The 16,775-nt window shown below is 36.4% G+C and overlaps 1 protein-coding gene across 1 annotated transcript in view; it reads left to right on the forward strand.

Annotated features, from left to right (window-relative positions):
* The window catches only part of Hap40 (Huntingtin-associated protein 40 kDa), a 98,119-nt gene extending 88,684 nt beyond the window's left edge, over positions 1-9,435 (forward strand). Inside the window, exons 6-7 of the mRNA XM_067149109.2 lie at positions 1,952-2,070; positions 7,105-9,435. Of these exons, the coding sequence (XP_067005210.1) occupies positions 1,952-2,070; positions 7,105-7,280 (295 nt within the window). The 3' untranslated portion in view covers positions 7,281-9,435. The remainder of the gene's footprint in view (positions 1-1,951; positions 2,071-7,104) is intronic.
* Positions 9,436-16,775: the final 7,340 nt, after the last annotated feature.

A 16,775-nucleotide genomic window follows, 5' to 3' on the forward strand; every position in this document is an offset into this window, starting at 1 on the left:
AATTAAACTTTAATGTGCTAGAAAAGTGTAGTAAACAAGAAATAAGTTTTAAAAAAAGTTTAAATGCCATAAACAATTTTTTAAAAACATTGCACTTAGGTTGTTTCTGAAATAAACAACTTTTCCTGTTCATTTCTGTAGCAATTATTTAAAAAAAAAAAACAGCTAATTGATTAATCTATGCAAGTTTTAAGATGAAAGATTACGTAAATAACGCCGTTCTATTCATACAAATTTTAATAGACATCAGTTAATGAACCACAAAATACAAATTAGTACAGTAAAACCCATTCTGGCTTTATTCAGCCTCCGGCATATCCTCAGCAGGTTCTCTCTCGGTTGTTAGCCACTGAATGATGCTGTCATAAAAGTCTTCATAACCAACGGTGTAGTCCATTAATTTTTTAAAGTCTTCTACTTTCTTTTTGTTGATTGGAACCTAAAATCAAAAATTGCGTTGTGCAGAACCCATTAAAAGTTTATACGGTTATTATAGGCTACAAAATGTTTTTACTTGCTCAATAATTTTATGTCCCTTTAATAATATTATTGTAATCAACTTACCTTTCCCAAAGGATAAGCCTTCTCGGAAGGCAGCTCAGGTGGGCCGTCAGTTTTCAGTTGTGCGAAAGTAGATGAAAATCCTCCAATAAACGCCTTTGCCACGACTTGTCCTGAAGTATCTTTATAGTACAGAAACTGTTTGTAACTAGAAACCTTGAATGGCTTCTTACGTTCTCTTGGTACTTCCCTGCCTGATGTTTCATTAGAGTTTGTTATTTTCCTGTACGATGTAGGCCACCAATGTTTAAAACCTAAGACATCGTCCGAGGTAAGATGATAAACGGTAAAACGTCCTGACACACTTGCCTTGCTCAGCATACTCATCTAGAGTATAAATTCTGACCACCTTCCTCAAGAGCCGTTTAATACTTCCAAAATCCCTGTCACAAGGCGGAAAAGAGTGGCCATGGACAGGGAAATTGTGCGTAATCTTCTCAAACTGACCTCTGTCACAGAAATTCAATAAGAAACGAACAACTGTGTGATTCTGTGTGAGTTACAAAACAGGTTATCCTAACAGGGCCACCAACCGTCATGAGTGGAGGAATGTATTTACCGCAGAAAGAACCTAAGCGACGGTGCTTAGGTTCTGTGTGAAATAAACACATTATTTACACAGCTGCCTAACAGCATTGCTTGTATGGAGTAGGGTTTATTTCTGCTGAAAACAATGTATTTATCTCCGAATAGTACAATCCTACCAAAAACTCAATTTTGATAAAAGTGTTGCTTAGTTGGTTTCTGAAATAAACAATTCATTTAAGCTTGCCATCATGTCATCCTTAGCTGCCTTCTTTGCTAGATTCAATTTCCTAGTAAGTTCCTTCAATTTCTCCTTACTTCCACAGCCATTTCTAACTTTATTTCTTTCGAGTCTGCACATCCTTCTTAGTCTCTTTATTTCTCTATTATAATAAGGTGGCTCTTTACCATTCCTTACCACCTGTAAAGGTATAAACCTGTTTTCACATTCCTCAACAATTGCTTTAAACCCATCCCAGAGTCTGTTTACATTTTTATTTACCATTTTCCACCGATCATAGTTAATTTTTAAAAACTGCCTCGCCTGCTTTATCAGCCATATGATACTGCCTAATAGTCATATTTTTAAGACCTTCCTTTCTATCACATTTATTTTTAGCTGCCACAAAAACAGCTTCATGATCACTAATTCCATCTGTTACTGCATAGGTTATAATGTAAATTCTATTTGCTAATTATGAACTTAGTAATTATTTTTGGGGTTGGGAGGACAGTGAAGGAGCATATTCTCCACAAAAGAACATTTCTTTTTGACAGGTTAATTATGCTCAAAGAAAACAATGTTTTTGACAACATTTAGAGTAATTTGATTTTTTTTTTTTTTTTTTTTTTATTATCCGTTCAGGTGTGAGGTCACCCGTGTTCTCCTCCTTTTGATTCTCCAACCTTCAGCACAAAGACTTCCTCCAGACTTGGCCCAGGTTTTAGAAAAGTATGCCTGGGGTGAAGAAGGAAGTGTACCAGGTAGGTTCATGAGTTCTTTATTAAGAATTTTTTAAAATTAGCTATGAAGATGAATGCAGATTGTATAATCTCACTCCAATAGTTGTTGACAATTACAAGGTTTGTTTTGATGTTTCCACCTGTATTAACAAAATTACAATTTTGTCTATACACTTCAAATTTTTGTCTCCTACTTGAGAAGGGAGGTTCATTTCAGTTCCTGTTTCTTTGTTTCAGTCAGTCATCATTGATTTCCATGTAGGACCATCACGCAGGTGGCAGACCAGTTGTTTACCCAATCTTTTCTTAAATGATTTCAAAGAACCTGGAAATTTATTGAACATTTCCTTTGAAGAGGTATTAAGGAATGGAATAATTTATCATGTAAATGAATATTTGCCCCAATTTGTCCTCTGAACTTCAACTTCTTCATCTTCATATGAGTATAATAATCATTCCTATATTTAAAAGCTTCACTCAAGCTTATTCGTCTCCTAATGTCATTCCACCCCGTTCCATTTCTTCCACTTAGTCAAGCATCTCGTCTCCGTACTTCCAAGTCCTCCCGCCCAATGTTTGCAACATTTTTGTTACACTATGCTGGTTGGAAATCACCCAGAACAAATTGTGCTCTTTGGATCCTTTCCAGTTCTCATATCTAGTAATCCTGGTGTGGGTCACATACATTGATTGAGGTCTTACCTGAGACTTATATGCCCTTTACATCCTTACTACAATCCCTAAATACCCTCATAATTCATATGAAGAGTTCTACAACCATATTAATGTGAGTGCCCCAAAGAAGATATTTCCTTGTTTGTTTTCTAATTTGTTACTGTATGACGGGAAAGTGGCGTGGCTTTAACCCTATACAACCATATACAAACACACAGTTGACATAAAAACAAATGTACAAAAATACAATTGACATTAAAATCTTCATGTGTCATCCTGACAATGTCCAACAGCATTTCAGCAGGATTGTAAGAAGCACTACAGGAACATTTCATTTTATTTACGTTGGTTGAGGTGGAAACACTATCTAGCAGTTCTGCGTCAGCTGGTGGTTATTTACAGTGGCGTCCAGTGGCCTGCTAACACCACTCAAGTAGATTTGGTAATTATGCTGAGATAGCATCTGGAGGTTCTTTTGCATCTTTACAGTATTTGTATCGAGTTCCAAAATGCACAATTCGAGCATTCGTGTTCTTATGTATACTGCAGTTCATGTCCCACAAACAAGGATATTGTTCATATGCTTGAAGGAATTTTATAATTTTTTCTGAATTCTACTTCGTATTCATTACTAATTGAAGTCTGGTCCCACGACACAACACTTCACACAAGAGCAACTTTAATTCCAAAGTGCTCGAAGCATGTTATCTGCCACAGTCCTGACGTTGGTTAAATGGGAGACTCTCGAAAAACAGCCTTCAGGACGGAAGAGTGATATCCTCTGAGGAAATAAAGTTGTTAGAATGTCTCCGTGTGTTTTTTGTGGCAAGATTGTATCACACTAGAATATATTAATCTCTTTTTTGTTTACACGTTGCCAGGGAATTTCCTGTGGTGCAATAAGTCATCACTGGTGCAAGGAAAGTTGGAACGCTACCAGCTTTCCAGGTCCATCCATGCATGGATTGAACTTGCGTACCAGTTAAGGTTTATGCATGCAAGCCCTTTTTTTTTTTTTTTTTTTACTTGCATGTCATAAGCTACTGGCGCCAGTTAATCTATGCACGTGTAAATCTGGCATTACTATGCGTGGAGCCATGACTAGGAGACTGGCTGACATCTGATGAAATATGTCTGCTTGCAGTCACTACAGTTGGGCAATAAATTACTATATATGTTTTTAGAAGAAAAGCTGTAAACGAGCCACATTCCTCTTCTGTTCATAGAAGTTCACACGAGGGAAACCCTTGCAAGGGTGGTCAAAATATAAGCTAGTACATACGACTCGGCGCGTCGTGTGAATGTCTCCTCATTTGAGTTGAAGGCCTAGCCAATGCTCGCGTGAATGTCACGTCAAATGTGTTGAGAGGGTTAATGCTGTAATTTCACTGAGGGGAAGAAAGCAAATCTATGACAGCCCATTCTATTGTAGGTTCCATGATCACCTGTAGCAGTGTAGTCGCTAGTTACCAACTATTGTTAACACTATGAGCCCGGACGTTTCAAGATGGCGTCCCTACCCTGTGCCGGCGTAATTTAGACTCTCAGAAAAAAAATCACAGTTCTGTCAGTTTTCGCATTATAAATTAACAAATTTATATACGTATTGTACAAAGAGTGGGCTATCCCACGAAATCAAATAAAAAATGCTTACCTTCAGCATTGGAAAGAAATTTAGGCTACAATATTGGTCCATTCTGATATCCTTGTTCACGCACTTGAATTTCCAATTCACTAGAAAAGTTCGATAGTTTTTAGTCACTGAATAACAGAATTAAACATTGTTATTTCCAATACTTAGCTTTGGTATGGTAACACTCAAAACATTCTCCTATGCAAAGACCTACGTCACATTTATGACAATATATGAGTTGCCTAAAAGCAAAACGGATAAAGTCCACTTTTTACAAAAAGTGAGATACTGTATTGGTAGAAATATATCGGTAAAAGATGTGTCTACTGAAGCATGAAATAATATACTGGCAAAAGCCATAAAATCTTTAAGTATTTCCCCTTTAAAAACTCAGGTTAGATGCAAAAAGGATAAAGTCCACTGCGTTTTAAAACCAAAACGAGTAAAGTACGCTTCAACCAACTACAACCTGACTTCTACGGCATGTGACAACAACATACAACATGGCTACCATTATGCTAAAGCTGCATGCTTTCTACTAGTGCTTTATTCATAGTTTTATAATAGAGATTGCTTGCTTTCCCTTCACCTGTCCGAAAGAATACTACTTCAGTCAACAAGAATAAAGTGTCATATGTGAAAAGGCTCCTTGAATTGCACTTTGGCTCTGATTGGAAGTTGAGCCCATCACTGAAATTCTACGTTGACTTCTTTGACTTTTGGGAGAGTCATCAGTCAGATGTCAATGAAAAATCGATAATGAACTTTGCAGTGCAACAGAGAAAACTCCTGAACTGTGTGTTTAAATGTCTACCCAGTGCACTCTTAAACCATAGTGAAAGAAACATGGATATTATATCTTCTTGTATTTTGTGATTTTAATAAATAGTAGCAAAACGAGTAAAATCCATACTGCTAACATGCAAAATGAATAAAGTCCACTTCTTAGAAGCAAAATGAATAAAGTCCACTTCTTAGAAGCAAAATCAATAAAGTCCACTTGTAAAACAACAATAACAGTCTAAATAATATTACTACAAGAATTATTACTTGTTCTAATAATCAGTGAATTTTTTGTGATTTTATGCTTATATTTCATAAGCAACAGCTTTAATAGAAGGTGGTAGTGGTTTTCTGCCATTTTCTCAAAAAGTGCTGGAGTAGACTTTATCCGTTTTGCTTTTAGGCGACTCATATGGTTGTCATTTTCTTCACAGCATGACCGGTGTTATGTTTGGACTTGCCGTAGCAAACCTTGCACGTACGCTGCGCGTGTCCTTCTTCGCGCCTACTGCGGGTATTCTGTGTGGAAAATGATCTCTACCTACTAGCCTTCCCGCAGTTGATGCTCGTGATTATTCAGTAATTTTGGCCCCAGCACTGTTCACCAGATCATCCGCTAAACGTGCACAAAATTTCGAAAGGGGAAGTTTTTGTGAAGAAGCCTTAGAGTACAGTATATAGGCATTCACTATGGCAAGATCAAACAGATGGAAGAATAATTTTTTCCACCACTTGTTCGATTTCCTTGTGAATGCATAATATGCCAACAGTTGGTCAGACTTATCAACACCAATATTGAATTTGTTATAGTCTACTAATGCTGATGGTTTGGATTTCTCGTGGCTCCCTCTTGATGCAGGTACTTCAATCATGTCATCATGTGCAGTGCTCAGCATATACACGTCTCGAACATCTCGCCACTTTATTGCTAGAAGGTGTTCTTTCTGCAATGACATTTTTTTCACCCTTTTTCAGTTTTTTCGCGAACTCTGATTTTTCCAGTCCGACACTCCCACAAATGGTCATAATTATACAGTATAAATCGACTACTTGAGAGATGATTGCAGACTGTTGCCTCACTACACTTTCATTCTAAATCTGTTAAGTCATATAATCTACCATTAGAACACACGCACATAAATTTGAGCTTATCTAACCGGAACGAGCGAGGAGTACGTATGTCAGCAATTATGTAAGATCTAACTGAGTGCACGTGGCTACGAAACATCACCAATCACAATTGATCGACAACACGTCAAAGCAAAAACTAATTTGATAACATGAATAGCTTTCGAGTGGCTGAATTTCAAAATCTTGGTAGTAGTAATATTACTACCAGCGAGCGCATAGTGTTAATTGTGGTATGCTATGTGTCTTCAGATGCCATGCGTCACCTCTAGATGGCATCACGCCTGCACTTGTCCAATATTAACTTGTCAGTGGTGGGTACAGCAGTATTTAAAAGAAAGGGATATAAAGACAGGAAAATATGTAAATAACATTGGAAAGTACACGACCTTTAATAAGAAAGAAGATATTAGTAGTCTGCTTCTTAGTGGTTAGCATCAGGTTTGGAGATTTTAAACGAGGGAGATAAATTTGAGGATTGCAATTGTTAGATGAACATTTTAGTTTATAACAATGATCTGATTTTTGTAAGTATATTGTGATGGTTTTTAGTGGCCTTCACTACACACACTAATTAAAATGCAAGATTCAGAATTTTCAAATCCAATCCTACCCACACAAACTAATAAGAGACCAGACAATCGCTTCTCCTGTCTCCCACCTTGATCTGAACTCCCATTAGATTAAAGAGATTTTTCAAGCTCCTTATTATGTTAGGTTAGAGTTTCGTCTGCATATTCTTTTCATGGTGTCCTCATATCATGATTGTTTTGTTTTAGTTAATTTCTGCTTAAAGAAAACAAAAAACAAATGTATTTTTTTGTTTTTACTTTCAGTAAGTTACCTGAGTGAAGACGAGTTCCTGTTACTGCAGTCTTTAGTCATGGCCTGTCAGTCCCGTGATGTTGAATCTCTGTGTTCTTTGGAGGCAGAGTTGTGGAGTCATCTCTCTTCTGAGCAAAGAGGCTTATTACGAACTTTGGTCCGTCAGATGTTCAGCGGTCCTAAGTGAAACAAAGTTATTAATGCTCTGTAGACTTAGTGTTAATGAAAACGAGTGTTGAAAGGTATGGGTATAAGATGATGGAAGTGCTACTAGTATCTAGTGACTTCTCATTCTTTTATTGACGGAATTATAGTGTGAGTTAACTTGCATCTGATGAATTAGAATGTGGTAGGTTCGTACAAATCTCTTGGTCGAATTTTTCAACTGAAAGAAACACCTTATTGTATCTCCTGCCAGTTTCTCTAATCATAGTTGGGTGTGGAATTTAAATTAATTTAGCTAGATCTAGGGATGGAACGATTCAAGCATGAAACATCTGCTGATAGTAGCTGTATTGGTAAATCAGTTGTTACTTATCGATACTGATGACAACAGTCACACTCTTTAGTTAATTTATAATGTCTGTCTGAAGGTATAGTTGCATGAAATAACTATAACAATATTTCAGAATTGGGAATATAAATAAAAGACAATAAATATTTTGATGTGGATTCTGAGTAGTTTGAATCAAGACGAATTCCTTTTTAATGAATCTTAGGGGGGAATCTATATCTATTTCATCAATAGAGGTTTATTGTAAACAAATGCAGAATATTATACTATAGCATAATGACTGACATGTGCCAGTTTCACTCTTGATAAAGGCCTGTAGAAAATTCTTTTTTGTTTTTGCTAGTTGCTTTTCGTCGCACCGACACAGATAGGTCTTATGGTGACGATGGGACAACAGGGAAGGGCTAGGAGTGGGAAGGAAACGGCCGTGGCCTTAATTAAGGTACAGCCCCAGCATTTGCCTGGTGTGAAAATGGGAAACCACGGAAAACCATTTTCAGGGCTGCCAACAGTGGGGTTTGAACCTACTATCTCCCGAATACTGAATACTGGCCGCACTTAAGCGACTGCAGCTATCAAGCTCGGTGTAGAAAATTTTAGTAGTTCCCACTTCCAGATCATTCTGGATCATGTCGTAATGATTATATCTCACTGGCATTATTACCGGTTGCACCACATTCAGCCTTGATTATCACAGTGCTCCCTCCTTAAAGCTGCTTGTCCTGAGTAGCTCCACGATTAGGTACGAGCTGGTCTAGATGGACAATCACCTTTTTACTTCAGGGAAGCTGCTGAAACCTGTGCACTATGTGGTTAATCCTGGTGATAACGATGTGGGGACCTTGCCACAGCGGCTGGAGCTTTGGCAGCTTCCTCTTCATCATACGGGTCAGTATAATCATACTTGGTCATCTTCCTGGAATCCTGTGAAGTTAACCTGCACATCATACTGGACCTTCATCTGGTTGCTAGCTACCTTCAGGTTTTGTTGGGCATACTCGTGGGTGTTGGCTCTTGTTTCGGAGCCATCCTGAACATTAGGTCATGTGACAAGCATAGCTATCTTCCAAAAACATTGTGGGCAGGCATCATGTTTGTCGCCTTGTGAGCAAATGCACAGTAGGCCCTCAAGAAGAAGGGCATCCTCTCCTTCCAGTGCCTCTGATGTACTGACACCACCTTCCTCGGTTGCTCCTCGATGGTCTTCATGAACCGCTGTACTACGCTGCCCGATTACGGTGGGGAGCAGTGTTGTTCAGTCTTTCATACACTGAGACGATGTAGGACATTATCGATGTTGACTCAAAGTTCCTGTCCTGTTTGGTATGCATCTCCCTTGAAACACAAAAGCGGCAAAAGACGTTCTTTACCAGGGAATCGGCCTCTGTTGACAGTTCCTGACTGGGGTTGTACCTCAGACCACTTGGTGAAATAGTCCATGGCTAGAAGAAGGTAGCGTTTTCCAGCGTCTGATCAGGAAATGACCCTGTGATGATGGTGGCTATCCTCTTAAAGGGTGCTCTCATGTACAGCTGCTGCTGCATATAGGTCCTACTCCGGGTATGAGAGCCTTGGCTCGCTGTATAGGTGTCATCACACATTTGGTACCATCTTTTGGTATCATCCTCGGATTTGCAGGACCTGAAACGTGGTTTTATTGACCCCAAGATGACCTGCTGTCTTCCACTTTTTCCATCCTGGAAATTACCAGCTGGGCCACCTTCTTGTTGCCGTTGGCTGACTCCCAAGTAAGCATCAGCAGACCTGAGCCCAGTATGCCTTGTACATTGGACTACGCTAGACAGTGTCGTTTCATGCTGATCGCTGTCCTGACTCGGGTTCCTGCAGGATCTCCAGAGGTTTTCCAGGTGCTCTCGGAATATAGTTTACCACGATGTCATCTAAGTAGACCAGGCAGGCATCATGCGTGAGACCTCTCAGCACTGACTCCATTAGTCACTTAAAGTCGCTGGTGATATACACAGTTCGAAGGGCATAACGGTGAACTGGCACAACCCCTGACCAGTAAAGAATGTTGTCTTCTCCTTGTCCTCTAAGTGCAGCGCCATCTGCCAATATCCAGACTGCATTTCGAGGGTTGAGAATCAGCAAAATAGAAGGCTGTCCTCCTTGGTGATGTCATTCAGCTTCCATTTAGCAGGAGCAGGACAGTTCTTCTTTATTACCAGCAGTGCAAGGGATGACGACCATGAACTGTTTCAAGTTTCTCAGCATATGGTAAAACTCTAGTCTTCTTAGCCAAAAGTACTGCAGCTCAAGTGCTTTGGCAAGTGCATTTTGAAAATACTCGTCAATAACAAGAAGAGCAAATTTCTCGTTACGCTCAGTTGTCATCACAAGCATCAAGTGTGTAAAATTATTTGATGTGATAAATCAAGGTATGTGATGCACCCACAAAATAATACCGCTGTATTCTCTCATGTATTATGAACAATTAAGTTTTCATTTCAGTGCAGAAAATAACTTCTGTCAGTTTAAGGAAACTACACAGCTCGTGTGCCTGTATCAGCTTATTTATTTTAAGTTTCTTGACAGCAGTGACACTGCAATGTAATATGCTTTTGCAGATACTGCGAGAGTTAAGTTCGTTTGAACAATGGTTGCGTAAATATATCTGTGTACTGTAACACGCTTTCTTGAGCGTTTGCCAAAAGCAGTTAGAAGCCATTAGCTATATATTATGCATGTTTGCTCTGCAGAACACACAGTGTTATTCTTTTGTCGGTACAAATACGAGCAGCAACCTAGTGCACAAATCCTGCTCGGGGATGGAACTACCATCAGCCTCCCACCCCAGTATTGCTTGAGGAGATTGGATTTGCTTATACCAAGAACATTATTCTCCGATATTCCCGATGGTCTTGCTTGAACAGTAGAGTTACTCTATTGAGCCGATTAGGATATTGATCATTGAAATCTTTACAAGTCAGTAGCCATGTTCAGTTTACCGTATATACATGAATTCTCCGTGCCTTTGAATAATCCATTTACCCTAATTTTAGGCAGGAAAATTAAAAAAACATTGGCTTTAATTTGTGTTTTATTTACAAGAAATTAATCTCACATAATTATGTACTCCAAAACTGAATAAAATATACTTTTGTTTTGAAAAATTTGTCATAATCCTCATAGGCTATTGCAATGCATCTGGGACTCTACCTACAATAACAAAAAAACAAAACGTATTGCACAGTCTTCATGAATTTAATGTTAAGGTGTGCAATAACATATTTAAGTCAATAAATTGAGTGATTACGTGCTCCTGTACTTCTATTCATTACCACTTTCATTGTCATCACTAGCAGAAGAATCATATTTGTCATCGCCATCTTATCATAGAGTGTCATTCTCAGTTGCGTCAAGTGAATAGTGTTGTCTAGCCTTGGTCTGTGTGCCCCACGACACAGTACATTCAATTTAACACAAAGGCGAAACTAGCCGATTACAAATATCAGGGAAAGGTAAACAGTTCTGGTCAAGGGGGTCATATTTTGAGGTGTAGCAGTACCAACCTTATTTCAAATAATTCATGCACCTCAGTTTTTCTTCGCTAAATTCTGGGAAAACTATACGCAGAGTATTCACATATATATGTTATATCTAAAAGTATAGTAGATTATTTACCGTATGTGTACAAATAATCCTCCTCATTGAATAATAACAGGATGGGAAATTTCAAAAAAGGTTTTTTTTGGTAATACTGTACCTTTTTGAATATTTATGTTGAACACTGGGTAACAATTTTTCTTGCACCGTTCTTATGGATGACTATCTTGAGCCGTGCTACAATGCCTATCTCACTTTTCGGTCCTCCTCGGCAATCAAGAAAATTCAATGTTCAAATAATATCTCAGGGAATAATTTACATCAGCATTTTTTTTTTTACCGTGAATTCGACTGGGATTACCCTCCCTACCTTTCATTACATGCGAACATCGATTGGAATATTTGGTCATGAAGACTCGGTCTTAAATTCAATTTAATTACCATCATCGGGAAAGATATTATCGTAAATTAATCTTATAATCTATAAATAATATAAAATCACTTAAATTCTAAATTATTAACATTTATTCAAATTTATATCTTATTTTCAGATGAGCTAAATGTTTTGTAAATATTTTTTTTAATGTACATTGGTATTTCATCCAAACAAAAAAAAGGTCTTGAAGTCGGGCGTTAATCGTAGCCTTCAATCCATGATCATTAATCAAAAACTATCTCATTATTGCCTATGGTCTCATCCTACCAAATAATTCTTCTCCTAAAATTTTTCATGGATTAAAATTGTTCGATGAATTCATCGTGACCTATTATGAATTACAATCAATCTTCATCTTCTCATTCTCTTATAAAAAAAAATTACAGTTGTATAATTCTTCATGCTGATATTTAGGAATTAATTAGATTAATGAATTATCTTGAAATTGTGTAAATGACATAACAAGAGTAAAATAAAAATGAAACTCTTTTATGAATAAAGTCAAATTCTCATGAAATATTAGATTCTACTGTTAAGTTTCAGCAGAATGTCGAGTTCTGACATACATCCAGTTTTGGTTATTGATCTTTTACAAAGTTCAAACTTAAGAATCTGAGAATATTTATTTTAATTTTAATTTTTGGTAATTAATTATCTGTCTACGCTCTTCAACTAACTCTATCATTCAGAAAACACACGCAGAATAAGAAATGTTTCATGATTGTAGCTCGTAATAGCTACCTATGTTAATATGTATAAAAAAATACACACATATATATATCATTATTCATGACTAGATGTAATCAAAATATTCCTATGAAACCTGTAAAATCTTCAAGGTAGACTCAACAACTTTGCATTCAAGGTTATACTATGTCGCATCGCTTAATAAATTCAATTATATGTTTGCAATAAGTCAAGGCACACATTAGAGGACAGTTCCTAATCCACTAATAGCGATAAGCTAATATTACGAGGACACTAATATCATACCTGTCGACACTAATCTAGTGTTTCAGCTTAAATCAACTTAAATATTAAATAGGATGTGGAAATTTTCTTCGAGGTTGCCATAATAGCCTGAGTTGTAGGTTAATTGAGATTAATTTTCAATGATCATACTCCATTAACATCCTGTAAACCCATCTTCAATTTGCCAATACTTCACATTATAGGTTATTCGAGATTACGTCGCTTTAAGAATCAAATAAAACCATAATCCTACACTACGTTACACACACTCTCATTAATTACTTATACGTGAGATTCTTTCCTCAAACTTCCTTCCATTTATTATAATTCCTCAAGGATATCTATTATTTATTATTCGTACTCCCTATCTCATATCTCCATCGTATCCTTACACCGCCGCATACCTAAACTTCATTTGATCTACTCAATGTAACGCTCGATTTGAATAATTCCATGTCCCAATAAAATTATAATTTTATGGATCGACAACTTCTATTTCTGACAATATGCACTTGATTTGTCAAAATATACACATAAATATAACCCATATTTACTCACGTTTGGCAATAAGTTGATGTTAATGATGATCTTGGTAACCTACGATTCGATATGCATTAATTACTCACTCCAAGTACATTTGAACAGCTTGTTCATGGCATAGCTCTTTGAAAATAGACTCTCAAGACGTTAGTATTATGCTTCATTGGCGTATGCGACATTTCCTACATATGGAAGTTCTTATATGCTTTTGAAGATTACCTAACACCTCATCTGAACAGCACTATTAATACGTTCGCGATGAAACTATCTTTATAAGTCATCTCTCGAAGATACATTGATCCCTTCCTTAAATCAACACAATCAACAAATTACTACATGATACTATACAAATATCTAATTTTGAAAATAAAGCTTTTAAACTTATCTTATTCTGCCTGTGTTTTTTAGGCTGGGACTGCTGTAGTTTCGTCCTCTTATGTGGCGATCATCTCTGGTTTATATCTGCGGCATCTCCAAGTCTTGATCGCTGGACTTGTGTTGTCGGGCAAAGCCGGTTTGGTTCCCGTCTGTCGCCAATCCCATCTCCATTTAGCAGGCCATCACAGCGTTTTCACGTACATGCATGAAAAACATAGACAAATACAACATTAATTCCATGGTCTCCTTAGTTATAAAGCCTTCTTATATTCTTTAGGTTCTTATGAGGAGAATATGATGACATAAATTCAACTAGTGAAGTTTTAATGACACGAATGGTGGCTTAAATACTGTCAGGTTAATGTTAAAATGCTTCAAGATAACATTTTCTTGGAAGTGTTCTTCAATAAACTTTCATCGATCCTCAGTTCAACCCTGCTTTCCGTTCAGTTGTCTTCTTCATCTCATGCAGCATAATTTGCCTATGATCCTATATCTTTACGAGAAGTATAGCGTTTGGACTTCGTATTTTGTTAAATCTTCCGATAATTCTAGTATCTTCTCTCTAGAATCTGCTATTTCCTTATATATTAGCTTGTTGAAATCTTCCATGCATATTTTTACGATCTTCGAATGTTCCTACTGTTGGTTTGTAGTGACCTTTTCTTGTATCACGGTCACTTGGATTCCGTTTGTATACTTTCCCTTATGTTAGCGGCCACATGGATTCCATTAGTCTGTATTTCATTACTTCGAATTTTCTGCTGCACGATTTACGGAACTTTACCGTTATTCTCGGCAAATGACGATTTCAACTCTCCGTTATTTAAAAAAATATATATATTTAGGGCAATGAAATGGTACACTTGTAATCTTTATAAGTTATTGACACCTGGTGTGCATTACCAGTTTTCAAGAGCAAATATGAATTTCTCTGGTGGAAATAGATAGCTAATCTACGAAAACCCACAATTTTTTTAAATAATTGTCTGGGAGCATTGCACAATGCTAGTTTTCCTATGAAAACTGAAGTTATTTTGCTCAAAACCATGTACGAGTCATCCACAATGAACCTTAAAGTTCTTAATTTTGAACTCTTTGCTTTTGCTATGGCTTTCGACTGACACATTTCACTGCATCCAGTCTCTCTCTTTTTAGTCACATATTTACATATCTTGTTTTTGATTTCTAGAAACTTTGCTTTTTGTCCGTGAAATGCTCAACGTGTAGACGAGCTTTACTTGTCCTCCAGTCATATACCATAACTTTTATCTGTATCATACTTTCTTCTTGCAGTACAATATTATCAATTTGCTCTGCCTCTTCAGTAATGTGGGCTTTTTTTAGCTGTGAATGACTTACAATGAGAACTGTCACCAGCCATCCTAAACATCATTGCCATAAGACCTGTCAGTGTCAGTACGACATAAAGCCAGTTACATGTTACAAATTTCATGTTTGGTCCGTATTGAAATGTACATGTAAACTGATAAAGCCAGTTGTGAAAAAATAAAATAAAATAAATGCACCTCTACTTTTTGCTGCCAAATTTCGAAAACTACATGTGGGATCTATTCCTGCATATACGGTATATCACTTGCAAATTTCAATTTCAAAAGTGTATATATTTATAAATTAATTTAAAAGCTTTTCCTTAAAAGTGGAATTCATTAAAAGCAGGTTTACTTAATATTGTGCTTTTTGCTGGGACTTCAGAAAATGTTTTACAGTGGGATTTCATTGAAAGTTGGGAACCTTGAAAAGGGGTTGTACTATATATTTCTTCGAACCTCTTCTGGAAAAGATGAGAAATGTGATCCCACTGTATTATTATGTATCGTTGATTCATCACCTTCAACATATGACGTGTTGTGTTTGAACTCTTTCTTCATTTATAGAACAAGTTACATATTAGAGACACAGTTGGATAGTAAATACTGTATTGTCTTTGTTATTTACATCAATACATTTTTAACACAAAAGGAACTTATTTTCATAATAAGTCACTGTATCAACACGTTTGTCATGAAGTACCTTTACTGAAGAGTAGCTTTTAGTTGTTACTCTTCTTGGCACAGATTTTGAAAGCAGTCTCCTTCCTATCTTATCCCAATTAAAAAAAAAAAAAAAAAAAAAAAAGTCTCATCAGTGCATGTATTATCTATAGTTAAGCTTTAATTATTTTTCCACCTTTGATGAATTATTTATTTTAAGTACTGGATAATAGGAAATATATGATAACATCAAGTTACTGTGTAAAAAGTGACACTTAAAGAATCATCATTTGTCATCTGGTTCAAGGCCATTAATGGTGCTTCAGACTGGAAGAACTACTGATCAGACACAATTCTAGGTGCTACTAGGGTGTTCAACTAATATATCACTGTTGTCAACATCTCAATTGCTTCTTCCATCTTATTAACAAAAAGGGTTTTTCAAATAGGAAGATCAGTTAGTATTAAAGTTTCTGGGACTCCTGGCCAGGACATTATCTTCTCTGAAATTTCCTCTACTTCTTTCTCTTTAATGCTTCTGCTGATTTTCATCTCTCTGGTGAGCTGTTTTTTTCCCTTCATTTATCAGTAAAAGTTGTAACTAAAATGTTTATACTTGGGTTTTTCGTATGTATTATTGTAAAATCCTGTTTATCCTTTCCTGGCAAGTTGCTGCCATTCATCTGTTTCCTTAATTTACATTTGTTTACTTTTTATTACCTTTCTGTCTAAATTTGAAGCAATAGTTTTTCCTTCATGCAGGTTCAAATCAGTCTTAGAATCCAGTGAAAACATTTTTAATAAAACAAAATGAGACTATCAGTGTCGATAAGGCATATTAGTTTTTTTTTAAATTTGTAGTGAAACATAAAATATTAAATCGATTCATCCCTTCTATAAACCCTCTTTGATTAGAAGTTCAAGTGGAATTAAAATATTCTTTACACCATAATGCTCCTTTAGCATATAGACTTTTATTATTATGCTGTGATAATCTATTTATGCTTTCTGTACTTTTTTATAACTTCAGATATATTTCTAAAAATTGTACAAATAAGATGTTGCATATTTTGAGTAGTGTGTTAGAATATGTAAATAGAATATTGATCTTGTTATCAGCTGGGTTTCCTGTGTATTTTCCATATTTAATTTCTTTACATTTATAGTCCAATTGCTCTTTTTACCTGTATTATGGAAAGTCAAATCTTTTTTGTTGAGAGTTTAACATAGTTGTATTTTGTATCAACCCATTTATAATTTCATTCTCTTCTCTCTGTCAGT

This window comes from Anabrus simplex, chromosome 6 (genome assembly GCF_040414725.1).
Source record: "Anabrus simplex isolate iqAnaSimp1 chromosome 6, ASM4041472v1, whole genome shotgun sequence".
NCBI lineage: Eukaryota > Metazoa > Arthropoda > Insecta > Orthoptera > Tettigoniidae > Anabrus > Anabrus simplex.